Source organism: Anoplopoma fimbria, chromosome 3 (genome assembly GCF_027596085.1).
Source record: "Anoplopoma fimbria isolate UVic2021 breed Golden Eagle Sablefish chromosome 3, Afim_UVic_2022, whole genome shotgun sequence".
Classification (NCBI taxonomy): domain Eukaryota; kingdom Metazoa; phylum Chordata; class Actinopteri; order Perciformes; family Anoplopomatidae; genus Anoplopoma; species Anoplopoma fimbria.
The window spans coordinates 2,248,914-2,265,947 of NC_072451.1; the positions used below are offsets into that span (position 1 = coordinate 2,248,914).

General features: G+C 39.7%; 1 protein-coding gene across 1 annotated transcript in view; it reads right to left on the reverse strand.

Moving 5' to 3' along the window:
* Positions 1 to 17,034, reverse strand: part of LOC129088606 (receptor-type tyrosine-protein phosphatase N2-like) — a 194,209-nt gene that overhangs the window by 14,751 nt on the left and 162,424 nt on the right. The window contains exons 17-19 of the mRNA XM_054595950.1: positions 9,850 to 9,927; positions 5,968 to 6,087; positions 5,098 to 5,264 (exon numbers count right to left, since the gene is read on the reverse strand). Of these exons, the coding sequence (XP_054451925.1) occupies positions 5,098 to 5,264; positions 5,968 to 6,087; positions 9,850 to 9,927 (365 nt within the window). The remainder of the gene's footprint in view (positions 1 to 5,097; positions 5,265 to 5,967; positions 6,088 to 9,849; positions 9,928 to 17,034) is intronic.

The following is a 17,034-nucleotide window of genomic DNA, read 5'->3' on the forward strand; positions in this document are numbered from 1 at the left end:
TTTGCACAACAGACAGCATGAAAAATGTTGAAGATGCACCGTGTATCATAACTGGCCAGCAGCGTATAATTGGCAAAACAACAAAAATAAATGGTTACATTCATAACAGTGGTATTGTTAAACCAAGACCATGGGGTCTTTGGCTTTTGGGCAAAAGTTTGTTCTTTGGTTTTACGTTGAACATGTTGAAAGTGTTTATCCATCCTTCTGTCATTTTTTTTCTTCCTGTTTCTTCCTAGTAGTTTGTTGCAACAACAGAATCAGTCCCAGCAGCTCACAAAGTTTTATTCAAACACTTAAAATGAAAGCTATACATAAACTTTTTTGATGGAAACAAATTGCTTCCAAACTGTATCCTGAAATGAAGAAACGCTCTCTTTTCTTTCAGCGCTCATGTCTCATTTTGCTATAGACGGGTCTTGAAGTTGCACAGCTCAAAACCACTCAACACAAATACCATGAAGTGTTTTTCTAACGAATGAAAACCATCCCATTGCTGGAAGTTCATATTCCACAGCAGACAAGATGGATTTGCATTCATGTGTCTTTCATTTATGCAAAAAGACGTTGAGAGCTGCTTCAAAGTATGCGTAGAGAATGACACGTCCCCTTTTTTTAAAAATGTGGTACAATTTGACACATTGTTCATCAAAATGCACAGCAGCTGCCAGATCTACACAAACATCCAGCTCCTATCTGAGCGAGAAGCAGAGAGCCGTGAGTTTGGTCCCAGCTGGAAACCATCCCCGATTCTATTTCATGGTGATAACTCCAAATAACAATATTCAGCAGGAACATATTATGTAAAGGCACATGGTGTGTGTGCGTGGCGTGTGTGTAATCCATAATGCATCACTCAGTCATGGAAAGAAAGTGAAAAGTGTGACCTTCATGTCCTTGAAACATCCTTGAAAACGTATTTTCCACGTTTCAAAAGATTTTTCCCCAGTCCCTAATTTTATGGAAACACTTTTTTGGACCTCTTTGACTCTTTGATTAGTCTGCAGAATATCTAAAAAAAATTTTGTTAGAAAGTTAAAATTTGGTAATCGTGGTAATGACAACTGAGCAAACTCCTTTCACTGAGGAAGACCATGAGATGTGGTTAAAAGCTCTAGAATAGAACCTATATAGAATATCTCTAAAGTCCATCAAGGAGCGACTCCTCTGGTTGCAAAAAGAAGTCTAATTGTATAAGAGTCTATGTGAAAATGACTCTACTTCTCTCTAGACCTTGAGTGATAATTCAAATATATATAAAATGATGGTTACATCCTTTTTAAAAATGCATTTATTAAAACTGAGATAAGAAATGTTTTGGACATTTCTCTCCTTTTTTTTTCAAATGAGCTACTGCACTGAATCATAAAAAATCCAGGTCCAAGGATCAAGAAGCAGCAGAGGATGGCACAAGTATTCAACAAATTAAAGTATAATTAACATTAGCTTTGTTCTCTAACTGAGAAATAAACTGCTACTTTCATAAGAAAAAGCAAACCAATGTTGTGTTTTTTGGGGAACTTCTAGGACAAACGACTTTGGTGCTAAATTAAAACTATAATAGTCTTTTTTTGGCAGCAGGTTGTTTCCGGAGAACAAGAGAGGAACACACAATTGGGAACATCACAAAAACAAAAAAACACAAAACCCGCCCACGCTTACCCTCCACAACACCAAAATTGGAAAAAGGCAAATCTCGCTGCAGACAATTAAAAAGTGATGTTACCATGGAAACAGCCGGCAGAGAAAATCACCAACCGGCGGGTGTGGGTGTATAGAGGGGCGTGGGAGACTCAGAGGAAACGCCCCGTGAGAGAGGGTCAAGCTTGACGGAGAGAGCAGGAGTCAGACGGAGACGGACAAAAGAGAGAAAGAGGGAGACGGTGGGTGAGGATAAGAGAGAAAGATAGAAAAGGAAAACAAACTGATGAAGGGAGAGGATGGACCAGATCCACACAAGGCCAGAGAAACCTAAACCTGGGGACGCTTTCACTGAATTTGCAACATGCAAGCAGCAATTGGCAGCATGACGTTAATTTAGACACGTTTCTCTATTTAAAACTGGAAAATGTACCTGTAATTTGCGATTGATGGTCATTAATGAAATGACAAATCTTTCATACAGACGCAAGATATAGTTAAAGTAAGAAAGCCACTATGAGCCAAACATATAAGAGAAGGTGTTCTGTCTATCTGATGGATCTCTACAGCAGCTGTTAGTGTGTCCTGTCTAAAAAAGAGAAACAACGAAAGAAAAATGAAGAGGAAGTGTTAGAATTTATGCTTTTTTTAAGTCAAAGACAATGCACAAAACAATGTGTGTATTTTACTCCTGCCCTGAGAAGCAAGAAGTCAATGTTGATTTATTTGTCATAGCACTTCCGTTGTCTTTTCCTAAACCTAACTAAGTCGATTTGTTACCTAAAGCTACCTAAATATTTGATAATCTTTTCCTAAACCTAACTAAGTATTTTTGTTTCCTGTGAAGTTGGAAGTTTATTTTGAAAAGACTGAATGAAATTGACACATGTTGGTGGATCTCTCAGGAAAAACATATGAACCGTTGTACGAGTTGGTATTGTATGATCGGCTATACTGTCCTTTAAAATGAGGTGACAGATAGACAGAATGCTTCCTTTTCCATTCTGTCAAAAAGCCTCTCGCTGTTTCTCTCGCCTTCACATCAAAATAAGTTTTCGTTTTCAGGTTTTTCCAGCCTTGAAAAGCTTTTCCAGTTGCCAAAAACACCCGACAAGAGTGGACCAAACCAGAGAGAAGAGCCTTTTCACAGGAGTCAGAAATCATCAAGAGGGACGGATAACAGGACATAAGAGAGAGGAGGAAGAGACAGACGGAGGATGGGTGAGAGAAAGACAAAAGCAAGAGAGGAAGGGAGGCGTGGCACGAGAGAGAGAGGGAGGGAGGAGATCGTAGGGCAGTCGAGCAAACCATGAGCAAGCAAAAAGACGAGAGGTCACCTCAGGTCACCGGGCACAGCGAGGAGAGAGAGGAAGGAGGGGAAAAGAAAGGGAGAAAGGGGGAAGGCGGATGGGGGAGTATGTGGGTAGGAAGGGGGGTCCATGAGGCCCCTTGGTTGCAGAGTCACAGTCTCCAATGATCACTTTTGTGACTATGCAACTGGGCTCATATTACTAGCTGCAACATCACAAAAATGACACTGGCAACCGCTTGTTAGCTGGTAAAACGGGGGCGGGTGGGGGGAAGGCACAGAGCGGGGGGGGGGGGGGGGGGTTGTAAGTGATGCTTCGGCTCAGTCAGTCAGTTGTGAGTGAGGTTAAAAAAAACCAAAAAAAACATGCCGACACAGGCACAAAGGAAAGAAGAGCGATCAGCCGGCTTCCTCGAATCACCGAGGTGAAAAAAAAAAAAAGGAAACACCGCCCCAAAAAAAGAAAAGGAAGTAAGGGAAGAGGGAGGAGGTTGTTATTGAACCATATCCACGGTAATAAAAGTGAAAAATATCTCCCTCTGCGCTTCCTTCATTGTGTTCTGACCCCGCCGCCCTGTGAGTAAAGGCAATATCTCCTAACTGATGGTGGGTGGCGACGCCCACCAGACCTCTTTTTTTTTTTTTTTTTTTCATAATAGCGGCGACCACAAGCGACTCACTCTCGATAACTCACCTAATGGATGTGAGCCAGCAGTGCGGCGACACCGGGGCACTATATATATATATATATATATATATATATATATATATATTAAAAAAACGAGTCGGGGTCTATCGCTCAAGAAAATCCACAGTGAATCAGAGGAAAAAGGCAATACAGTATATCAGTTTAAAAGAGTTTCCCCGAATTATTCCGTTATCGACTGGAAAACGCCCGGGATGTTGAGAGGGGATTGAGATATTTCTCCGCTCGCAATCTCAGGGTCACGAGTCAGAACTCCTGGAGAATTGAGAGGTTTGAAATGATTAAGGAAGGCTTTAAAGTCTTTGTGGTTGAGATTGGGGGGCAAATACACTCTGAGGCCTTCTATTTAACCTCCTTGGCTTTCTTTTTTGTTTATAAATCAAACAACAAAAGAAAGAAACCGCAGCCATAACCATCACTTATAGATAGCCACCTAGCATAAAAAGCTAAAGATTGGAGTACACCCTTCTGGTCGTTTTGCGGTTTCGTACATCTTCCAGAATGGCCTTGGACAACCCTCATAGGAACTCACATGGACTTCTTTCATGATTAGGAGTGAATACATAAAAGAAACTTGAGGACTCGGTGACATATCGGGATGTCGCCAAACACTTGAGATTCGCCATTCGGCTAACGAACTTGATACCTTTCATCTCCCCAGACACAGCTAGGCGAAGCTTACAAAACATTCTCCTCTTTGTGGTAAGAACAGCACCTTTTCAGGTACTATCACACATTTCATGTCTTTCTTGTGTCATTGTACAATTGGACTCCACTACAAATAAAGGCTGGGTTTTGGTTCTACCAAAGCAGAGACGAGAAGTGAGCAAAGAGGCTCTTTCGAGAAAATAAGACTTCTTTGAAAACATCACACAAAGTGCTTTTCTTGCTTTGGAAATGAATCTCGTCATCAAAGTGTAATTTTTTCCCCCCTTAAAGCATTTTCTAAAACCTCAGTGAGTTTGCTATCAACATTTAAAGCAGACTTTAGTACTTCATGTTCTTCAAATGAAAAGGAGTTCAAAGAAACTCAAAGTAAAAGCCAAAAAAAAAGGTCTTGGCCAGTACAGAAAAATATGTTTAGTAGCATCTACCGTCTCAAGCACACCTGTTCACAATGTGGAGGCCTTTCTTGAATAGCCGGTGGCGACATATCTGGCTTTGTTTGTGACAAAATTGGCAGTATATGCGAAGAGAAGCCAGTGAGGGATCATAATCTTGCTCCTGCTTGGTGTTTTTTTTTTTTTTTTTAAGTAGCTTTGGTGGCTCAATGAGTAGCGTAGTTAGCGATAAGGACAACAGAACAAAGGCCTTGGACAAAAAAAGGGGGAAGAATCCACCCCTGTTTAAATATCTAAGTGATTTCAAGAAGTAAGTAAATCCTAGTTTGGTTTCAAATATTTTTCCAGTCTTTCTTTTTCTATTTAAAGGAGTTCCCTACCTGCGGAAGTCGAGGAGCGTCCGGCTGGTCTCCGGGACGTTCTGGTTGAGCCAGGTCAGGAAGTGGAACTGAGTGACGGTTCTTGTCTCGTTGGTCTGCATGTTCTTCAGGTAGAAGCTACGAACCAGGAAGTCGTCGCACCAGATGTGTTCGGACACCAGGTTCACCTGCAACGATACAACAATGAGCACAACGCCTAAGAAATGTACGAGACATCACATTTATGGTTACTAAATTGAGAAATACCACTAACTGCTTAACTGACCTTCTAAAGTCCACATAAACAAAGAATTGACAGGAGATAGTTTGACACTTTTGCCAATTCTTAGCTTACTCTTTTGGTCAGTATCAAGTGTTATATATCATATGATTAAGGTGAACCTACCCTTTCTTACTGGTGCAGTTTAAAGTGACCTTCATGCATTACCTTTGTGTGAGCAAACCATATATAACATAAATGTCCAGTGTTTTTTGGAGCTCCATATATAGTTTGGTGCAAATACACAGTTCTCCTAAGTGAGTTACATCCATTCATTGGATATTCTCAAGAGTTAGAAACCTTTGAGATAAATCATTTTATACTTGGGATTTTGGGCATTGGAAACTTGTTCTTAAACACAGTGAAGTCAAGTTTGTACTCTAATTTATAGTTCAAAGTTAAGGAGAAAATGTCTGCAAAATCAACCAAACATCACACATATGGGGCATCAGATCGACCAATCAGAGCCCGCTACATGCCATGTAGCTCTTTAAAAATGAGAGGGAGCCAAATGTGTTTGTTTTCACATTAAGAGCTTTTCCCAGATTTTTCATAAAGCCAAGGGCCAATGACACAAAGTTACAGCTTCTGTTGGTGCCGACTCATCTTACCTCGTAGATGTGATAGAGGTTGGATCCCTCATCGGGCCAGTAGTGGTAGCACTGCTTCACCCCGCTCTCGACCAGAGGCGTCAGCATAACGATGACCACGCAGCCGTTCTCCCAAACCATCTGCAAAAACAAAAACCACGCTCAGCGAACGCCTCATATAACACGAGACAGAACCAACGTCACCATCTTGAACCGACTTCTTATTTAAAAGAATAATTGAACCACAGAAGTATTATTAGTTTCCTACAGGTTCTGGTGTCTTCTATGCGATAGTATTGTAGTAATATAGTGTAGTATTTACAACCAATCATCATACCAAACTGACAAAAAACAACTTTCTCAGAAACCAAGTGGAAATAATTGAAACGGTTGGCTGTAACATGAATCTATAGTAGATTATCTATAAATGATGCATATAATTAAAGAAAAAGCTCAAAGGTGAATTTCTTATCGTATAACTCTATTGTATTAGGCATGTAGCTCAGTTTCTATCATAACAAAATGAAATGTTTGAATATTTATTTTTTAGAGAAAACACGATTGTTTTTGTGCCTTTCACAAGTTGCATTACAGTTATTTTTCATTTACTTTGTTTACCTCTATGCTTGTAATCTTTCAGAACGAGTGACTACAATAATACATTTTTCAAATACTTGCAGACGTGCAGTGTCTCAAAAGCAGCAGATGATCTATCTTTTTAGCCGAGGACTTCTGTTGCCTAATGTTCTTTCAGAAAGTTCCAAAGTCTGCTTAAATGTCAACCAATTTCTTGAGAGTCACGTCCCTGAAAGTCGTGGAGAGAACGATTTGGAACGAGATCTCATTCGAAGCTGTCAACACTCTGCAAAAGCTGCTAACGGGAACCCTGACATGTGTCCTCCCTCACCCACTCGCTTGGATATTGGTTTAAAGTTTGCGTTGTGTATCATTCTGGAAGGGTAGAAGTTTCTTGTTTTTTGGAGGGGTTGGCCCGAAAATGAAACAAAACACTTCAAGACATGTTTACTGCGTTTCAAACTTTTGGTATGAAACTACGAGCAAGTCAAGTTTTTGCGGCACGAGAAAGTAATTGCTGCCGAGGTTGTTTCCTCTCCCAACTGGTTCAATCCACATCTCGTATTTTTCCTGCAGGCACTCATATTGTCACAGCCCGGCGCTGGGCAGGCCCTTGAGATCCATTCGACTCCGATCAGAGGTTACAGTCGGCCATTAATGGAAGCCATAAAACAATACCGCTCGACAAAACATCATCGCGGTAGATAATCAAGATGGCCGCATCTGCCGTCAGCAGCGCCGCAACACCTTGTGGGAGATTTAACCGTCGTTAATTGCGTCGAGGTTTTTGAATTGCTGCACCTCTACCAACACTCCGCTCCTCTGATTGGTCTCATGGATCTAAAAAAAAGGTGACGGTGCAGTTTTTTCTTTGAGAAATGGTGTTAATTTGCTTTAGCTGACAGGGTGAGAACTCGCTGGTGCTGGGACGACAAGTTCCCTCTTTTAAAACTTGTGGGTTTGTTAAAATGCAAATTTAATCCAAACTGTTATTTATCCGGGAAACAGTTAACTGCACAGTGTGCTTTTTTTAATAAGATTTACAGTGCTTAACATCACACTGGTCCATGCATTGACTTATCGGTAAGCTGGACATTGCGGTATGGCTCCCTTTAGTACTTTGCCTGAGGGCACGTCAGCAGAATCCTGATGGGAAACATGTTCTGCAATGTGATGTATGTGGTGTAATAACATCGGAAGCTTCTGATTAAGGAGCCTGACAAGTAATAACGCAGTAATGCTGTGTAGACTGGGGCCACAACACAACAAGAAGCCTGGATGAGGTCTGAGCACTGAGGCGTGTGATGCATAAATAGGCAGTTTAATGAACCTGAGATGAATCCATGATGTGCAGTAGTTCTGCTCTGAGATTTTTAGACAACATCTTTAATGGTCTTTTGAGCAGTGGGTACTGACTTTTTGAGACACATATTTACAGCATAGACCTGAAGAAAGGTTCATCTAGAATGAACAGAGAGTGTCCACAATTTCAACTTCTCATCACTATTAAAGCAGTTTGTGTTTATGTGTTTTTTAGGGCTGTACCCGCATTTTTATTTTTTTAATTTACATTTCAAGATTCTACTGAGGTATTGAAATGTCGTTTTGGATGTCCGATATCATATTTTATGACATCATCTCTCTAAAACAAGATAGGGGGAAGATTATTGGTGTTTATGTGGTTATATAAATATCATTTATGGTGCTGTTAGATTGCTGCCAGACTGCTCCGTTAATACAAGAGCTTGTAGGAGAGCGAGCAGTTTTTTGACAGCAGTGAATATGTAGTTTTTGAAAGGTTAAACACCAACAAATACAGTTTGAAGCTGGGTATTTCGTTAGATAAAAACATGTTTTGAAATGAGGAAATGATTACATCTATCTTTTGTTTCAATACATTTTTGCTTATGGACTTCACAAGACTGATTGGAAATGTTTCAATCACAGTAGTCAGAATCCTACGCAGCTACCACAGGAATCTAACACTACAAATAGTATAATACTATTAACATTATTGGAGCCTGATTTTTATCAGCAGCTGTGCAGAAATACAGAATAATCAGATATGCAAAGAAAAAGGAAATGTGGAATATTTGAATGTTGGTTTAGAATTCTAAATGCCAATGTTTATGAATTAAGTTTCATAGCTTCAAACTACCTGGTACAGCCCAATGAGGAAGGTAGGAAGTATCAGCACAAATGCACTGTAAGGTTTTACACACACAGATCTTATAGCACCTCACACTCATCTTGGATGTTTTGAAACTTATTTATTTATATAATTTTAATTGTCTTCAACCTTTATTTAAAGAGGATAGACTGGCTGAACATACACAGTCTCTTAACAGTTGAGTAGAACAACAGAAACATAATGTGACATAATGTTGCAGTGAGAATGGGTTTCTGCAAAACCTTCATGTCTGTGATGTCGGTTAGCCGGACTAGCATGTTGTTTGGCACATTTTAAATCCTGAGACTGACTCTAAATAGCCTGTAGGTGTAAATGTCAGCATGGATGGTTGTCTGTCTCTCGTGTCAGCCCTGTGATTGACTGCAGATCTGTCCAGCACCACTGCAACCTTCAATGATAAACGGCTACAGCTAATAGATAATGGATGGAAGTGAGCTGTCTTTTATATTACACTCAAGCTGACGAGCAGCTCCTGAGCAGTGAATCAAGAGGAGCCTGAGATTTCTCCGTTTCCAGCCTCGATAGTAAATAGCACTTCTTGGAATGCAGCAGGGACAGAAGTTGTTTGACAAGGGGACCTTTACTTCCAACAAACACACACACACACACACACACACACACACACACACACACACACACACACACACACACACACACACACACACACACACACACAAACCGTCCTCCTTGCACACACAAATACGCCACGACTGGCCAGAATAACTTATCGATCCACTGGTCTCAGATTCAAACCCAATTCAACATTTGGGACGGTGGGAAAAGTGTTTGTCGTCCCATGCATTAACAATGTGTCCCACTCTCGACTGCTGTATGTGTGTGTGTGACTGTGTGTGTGTGTGTGTGTGTGTGTAGTGGTGGTGGCGGAGGCGTTGAAGGGCAGCATGATGGTAAAGGAGAGATTGATAACGACATCCACAGAACAAGCTGGTCTCCCGTGTGGCTCGCTGCACTAAGAAAAATCGGTTACCTCTTGTTTAAGAGAGGAGAAAGCATTGATTTTTTGTGCATGCATGTGTGTGTGTGTGTGTGTGTGTGTGTGTGTGTGTGTGTGTGTGTGTGTGTGTGTGTGTGTGTGTGTGTGTGTGTGTGTGTGTGTGTGTGTGTTCGTTTTTTACCTGCCAGAAATCAGCCACGGTGGAGGGCAGAGGGCCTTGAGTGGCGATGTAGGCCGGGTTCCTGGGGTCGTGATCCATCTGAGGGGAGAGAGAAGATGATGTAAGGTTAGAATCATTTATTATATACCGAAATGAATCTGCTTCCCAACACTATAAGACGACAATAAGAATATCTCTTTTTTGGTTGTTTGCAAAAAAATAAATGCAAGTTATGAGTTCAAACACCGGCTCTAACCGAGAGTATTAAATACAGCATTGGTAACTTGAAATCACCGTACATGACATGAGATTTATATTCTAATATTTTCTGAAGTTCATCCCAAGTTCATCCCAAGAAAATACTTTACTATTGATTATTATTTCTTATTTTTTTTGTGACCATATAAATCCAATCTTAAGTTATTGCATCTTTTAGAGAGTTAAGAGCAGTGAAAATTCAAAGTAGGACAACCTCAAAGGCAAAACTTTAGAAATGAGGTTAAATTCTAATACATTTTTTATCAAAAACACTAGTTCATTGTTTTTTAACTTTATTCAGCTAAAGCATTCTTTTCAAAGTCTGTGCGAGTTATGGGGAACAAATCAACCATAAGTTCTGGGAAAATAGGCCGCATGCTGAGTTTTATCACAACTAAATGTACAATGAGAAGTGAGGGGGCAGCAAACCAATAATGGCCTTATAAATACAAGTATATAACAATGAAATAATCTCTAAGTGGTCAAGGAGGGCCACTTCCCCTCAGCATACGGCAGCACAGAGATGATTCAGTGCTCCGCAGCCTGTTGTAAACCTCAGTGCATCATGATATACAGTACAGCACACAGGAAATACAACATTCTGGAACAAGAATTGCATTTTGTCCATGTCACCTTGTAAAAAGAAATCTGACATTTCTAATTTCTCTAGTACATACTGTCTTTAACTGTTCAGTTAATCACAGAGAGAAACTTCTTGATGGGAATTTTCAGCAACTTCTTTCCTTCAACTTAATGGAAATTACAGAAGGATGGCGTAGGCGTCGAGAGCAAAACGACAGGAGACGAACGTGAGGTGAATCCGCGAGGAAGTGAGTGACATCCCTGCCTATTACCATGCAAATTGTACGGTAAATGTAATAATTGGGAAGACCAATTTAGCTGGAAGCAATTACACAGAGAAGACAGATAATTTCTGGGGCTTTTCCTGCTCACAAAATTGTCTTTAATGGTCCTCTGTTCCACTTTTATGAATGCCAAACAATAAATGCACTTCAGATGAACTTAAAATGTAGCAACTTAGCAAAAAAAAAGGTGACACGGTACCAGGGAGTGCTCATTAAAAACCTCCACAGACAGAAATTGCGTTGTGGTAAAGAAGTAGCTGGAGGCAGAAGGGCACTTTCAAGACGTCTGAAGGTGGTTGGCCAGAGAGTTACACCCACGTACGCTTCAGTGAATGGCCAAAAGCATGTTCCATTTGGTCTGCGGCTGTTTTTCTTGAATTTAAATGAAACTATATCCTACTGCTATGGCATATAACGATATTTTAGTCGATAGTGTTCTTGCTAATTGGTGCTAACAGCTTGTCCCTTTTGTTTTCCAGTGAGACAAAACCTCTGTGGACAAAAGCAGCTCCAGAAAGAAATGGTTTTCCCATTCCTTTGGATGTCTGAGCTCCTCGCTCTATGTCTCAGACTGAGTCTAGCCACCTTATGAAGGAAGCTCATTCTTTGAGAGCAATGAAACACCAAAATATAATGATTGAAAGGTTACTCAAACCTTATGATGGCGCTTTAAATTTCTCAGACTTTAGTTTAATTAGTCAGAATTCGTAGCAATACCTACAAAAAAAGAATGCGACGCAATTCGTAGATATCCCACAAAATGTTTCTGTATGTCATCCACAAAATCTTGAACAAGGAAATACAAAGACCGCTAAATCACACATTGGGTGGACGGGAGTGGAGGTGGATGTTTCAAGCAAACACTGATCTGTCAGCAAGGAAACTGCAAGTCAATGTTGATGTTTTTGTCACCTAACTTACACACTTAAGTAACGGCACTTCCTTGTTTTTTTTTTAACCAAATCGACAATCTATTCCTAAACCTAACCAGGTACTTTTGTTGACTCAACCTAACTTAGTTGTTTCCTGTGATGGAAGTTTATTTTGAAAAGATTGTTTGTATGTATGTCAAATTAACAGTTTAATTCAGGTTTAGGAATTACTTCTGTAAAATAAATACTTTTTCCTATCTTTGAAACTTAAGGTTATATAGATGTACTAATACCCTGGTGTCCATCTACTTCTGTTGGGCTCATCACATACTTCTGGCCATGTAGTGCGTATATTTAACAAAATATCTTTTCATAGGTTTTTTTCATTCTGCCAGAAAATACATTTCTGAGAGAGGCACTTAATAATTTATCTTCAAAAGCCCATACTGTTCCAAATCAAGTGGCATGAGTTCAATCTGTGTCTAATCAAAATTTGACCAGCAAATGGCCACCGACATGACTGAAATTACAAAATGTCTCTTGTCCGACCCGGAGTGTTAAAGCCTAGGAAATGGAGATTTATCGACCTAGAAGGAATTTGAAACAAATAACAAAACGTCCCATGTGATCCACAGTGGAAAGGCCCCGGAAATTAAAAAGAGAAAGACCAGGAAGGACAGAGAAGGAGAAACAAATTGACAGTGATAAATCAAGAAAGACTGCAAAGAGAGAGGAAAAAGAAAAGGACAAAAAAAGAAGAAGTAGAAAGCTGGTGAGATAAAGCCTCAAGAGAAGAAAGGATAGAGGAGAGAAAGACGACAATAGAGAAGATGAAAAGATGAAGAAAGACAGACACTTTACTCTTTTTTTATCCTTCTCTGTCTCCTCTTCAATCTCTGTGGACACATGCTTCCTGACATCTCAAGGTGTCTCCAGAATTAAACCCCGACATTAATGACATAAGACATTTGTCCTTCTCTCTCCAACACACACACACACACACACACACACACACACACACACACACACACACACACACACAGACACACACACACACACACACACACACACACACACTCCTCTTTCCTTAATAAGGCACAAAAATATCAGATGTGACAAAAGCAATTATCCCTGTGATTGTGTTTTTTGTCTTTAGATAGAACGAAATAGTCAATTTGTGTGTGTGTGATTATCATAATTCTGTCCAATCCGTTTCATGATGTTAGTCTGACACCTCAGTGGGGATGACAGTGACAGACTCGTAAACTGCTACCTGTTATAAGCCAAAACATGACGTTTTACTAAACATAACCAAGTAATTATGTTGCCTAAACATAACCAAGAGGATTGTTCCCTACGTTTGACCAAGTAGTTTTGTTGCTTAGACATTATCAAGAAGTGACAGACTCGTAAACTGCTACCTGTTATAAGCCAAAACATGACATTTTACTAAATATAACCAAGTTATTATTTTCCGCAAACATAACCAAGTACTTTTGTTGCCGGATAATTACCAAGTAGTTTGGATGCCTGAACATAACCAAGTAATTAATTTCGCCTGAACAGAACTGAGAAGTGTTGTTGTACATAACCAGGTAGTTTTGATGCCTGAACATAACCAGGTAGTTTTTGTTGTCTAAACGTACCCAAGTTATTATTTTCCCCAAACATAATCAAGTACTTTTGTTGTCGGATCATTACCAAGTAGTTTGGATGCCTTAACATTATCAAGAAGTTTTGTTGTTGTACATAACCAAGTAGTTTTGTTGCATAACCAAGTAGTTTTGTTGCATAACCAAGTATTTTTGATGCCTAAACATTGCTAAGTAGTTTTTGTTGTCTAACATAACCAAGTTATTATTTTCCCCAAACATAACCAAGTTTTGATGCCAAAATATTATCAAAAGATTGTGTTGTTGTACATAACCAAGTAGTTTTGTGGCCTGAAAATAACCAAGTAATTATTTTGCCTGAACAGAAGCATGTAGTTTTGATGCCTTAACATTATCAAGAAGTTTTGTTGTTTTTCCCTCGAAAAGGTCGCATGAGATCAAACTGTGTTAAATAAACAAGAAGTTCTAAATGTCAAATTAGCGATATTAACATATCTTAATACAGGTAATTTAAATTAAAGACCAATGTTGTTTTCCTTGTTCTTTAAAAGGTGACTTGTTTTACAGTTGAATTGTTTTGCAGTTGAATACCAAAAGTACATTTAATTCAAATTAGCTTCATTAAATACCTATGAGGTTTCATTAAGACATCCTAATGAGGTTTTTTTTTCAGAATTTGGGTGCTATTAGTTTGAAGAGACAGGACACAATGTCATTTGCAGTCTTTTCAATTTTCTCCAGTGACTCTTCTAAATCCTTAATCAAAAGAAGTCAATTTAACTGTCAATAAAAGCTGCGAGGCAGATTTAGACTCGGGGCTGTCAGCACGAGTCATGCATCAGAATGAGTGTACGTGTGAGTGATTGAGCGTATGCATGATTGAGCGGTACCTGAGTGATTGATTGTGTCTGAGGAAGTGTGTGTGTGTGAGGAAACTATTGAGTCTGTTTTTGGACTAATTGTGTGTGTTTGTGCCAGAGGAGAAAGTGAGTGATTGATCGTGTTTGTGAGTAAGTTTGTGAAACTGACTGATTAAATGATTGTGGGGCTTTGGGCACAAAAGAGGGCAGACAATGTTTCTTAATAAGAAAGCGTGCTTTAATTTAATTTTGCGTTCCGATAGCAACAAAGAAAGAGGGACATTCGTGGTAATGTAACTAGTTAAAAAAATACAGGTAGGACTATCAGAACACATGTTTTCTTTCTGTTATTTTTGTATCTATGATTTTAATGGTAAAAATTGAATTTACCATATTAACTGTTGGATGGAGCTTGGATTATCTCTTTATTTAGCTTGTTTTGTTAAGTCCCGGTTTAACAGGAGGTTGCTTGGTAAAGGGGCATCATCAGAAGGTTTGCACCCAAATTCATTCAGATGCCACTTTTTTTGTGCCGTCAAATCCATTGTTGTCAATGTAGACGCAGTGAAGTGGCGGCTGTGCACCGAGATAAAAATAGTTCAACTTTTGGAGCGTTGCAGCGATGAAACAACCAATCAGAGCAGGAAGATATGTTTTCTCTTTCCGTAAATATCAGTCTACGGTGAATTAATGAAGGAGAAGTTAATTATTTTAGTTCAGGACGACCAAGACGACAACATCCGGTTGAAAGGTCCACCGATCAGACACAGACAAATCAGGCAGTGAAGCTACTGTGACGGATTTATGTTGCTGGAATTCCATTTATCTTTGTTTAGATTAGCAGATGAGATTTACTGCTAAATCACCGCAACTTCATCGCCATCGTCATCGCTCTCGCAGGTTTTGGTTGCTGAGTACAAATTGATACATGACGAGAGTTTTCCACACGTTTTTAGACGCAACATGTAAACGTCCTCTTTAAGCGATTGGGTCAACTCGATCCCAACCGGCAGATACAGTTTCTGAGCAAAGCAGTTGTGAAGCGAGAACCAGATCGTAGTGTTTGCACGATCAGCTGTCATTTTCGATCTAGTTCTTGCTCATCTTCGTCAAATTCAAAAAGCAGCATTTGTTTACGTCATAGGTAATGGCCACGGTTGAGGAGCTTGTGCAAACCTCTTAAGTAGGTATAGGAACCAAACATAAGGATTTTGCCTGATCCTAAATGTTGGGATATGAGGCTAACGACCCCATCCCATAAAACAAACAATCATCATCTGAAACTCCCTCCACAGATTGCCGGTTGGGTTCAGCCTCCAGCTGCTGGTCTCAATTAAATCTCAGTTGGTGCTTTCAAGTCCAATATCCAATGAGAAACTGAGCATGTAGCATTTAGGATGGCTTTAATTATGCACTATAGCTAATTCATGTAAACCATACGTTAGCTAGCACAGACAACATCTGGATGATTAAATGACAACTGTTTTGAGTTACATAGCGGTGCTGCTTTAAAAGGTCTCAGCTAAATTCTCTTACTTTTTCTACATCTGTGAATGTGACACTTTCTTGAATCCATGTAGTCACATAACTACAAACCACAGTGTGTATCATTAACAGGTTACTGGGATGTTGGCAAACTTGACTAAGATCTCAGGTAGCAACTTACGGAGGATTGCAATTAGTTTTGTGGGCACTTTGTTGTTTGTTGCAATGCAGGATTTAAAAAAAAAAAAATCAGATTTGGCCTCTGGTCACAGATGTCTGGTCTCGTTTATCCGAGTCAGAATAAATTTAGAAGATCACCATCTGTTGGACTGTTTATGACGTATTTCGTTAGCAGCTTCCACCATTTTATCAGTTTAATGTCAAATGTGTCTTTATTGCGGAATAAATAAGTCCAGCATTTACAGAGACGTTCTGCTGCTTTGTGACTATTAAAACAAATGTAAATAATGTTCTTATTCTAAGTTTATGAATGGATGGAACATGTTCCTCCCAGGTGAAAACAGGGAATATAGTATAATATATAATAGTACAGTATCTGAATGTTATTTGGCCAGGCAACCAACACATTGATCCATAATTCTTTACAGTTATTTGCCGGAGATGGATCCCAAACATCTCGTCTCAGCTCGTCTTCTTTACGTCTAAGCGTGGGCGAGAAGAAAACTAATTGTCAGCAGAGGAGGTTCCTTAAATAGCCTCAGTGTACATTCACATACATTTAATCTTTAATGCATGTGTGTGTGTGTGTGTGTGTGTGTGTGTGTGTGTGTGTGTGTGTGTGTGTGTGTGTGTGTGTGTGTGTGTGTGTGTGTGTGTGTGTGTGTGGGAGGATGGATGAGGATGGATGCAAGATGTTCATGTGTGAGAGTGTGTGTTTTTGCACGTCTGTGTGGGTGTCTGCACTGCATGTTCTGTATAATTTGTGTGTGTGTGTGTGTGTGTGTGTATGTATATCATGTGAGTGTGGGTGAGCATGGATACTCATGTATAAGTTAGTTTGTACATTTCAGTGTTTGTGCAAGCTTGCTTCAAAATGTGTTTGAGTACGTGCGTGTGTGTGTGTGTGTGTGTGTGTGTGTGTGTGTGTGTGTGTGTGTGTGTGTGTGTGTGTGTGTTTCGTTGTGCATTGCGTGGGTACATGTGTTGCAGTTGTTTTTGCATTTGTGGCATTTGACAAGGCTGCTTCTTTGTTCCTGTGTAGTTTTGATTCCCTCCCTTTCTCCCTTAAACA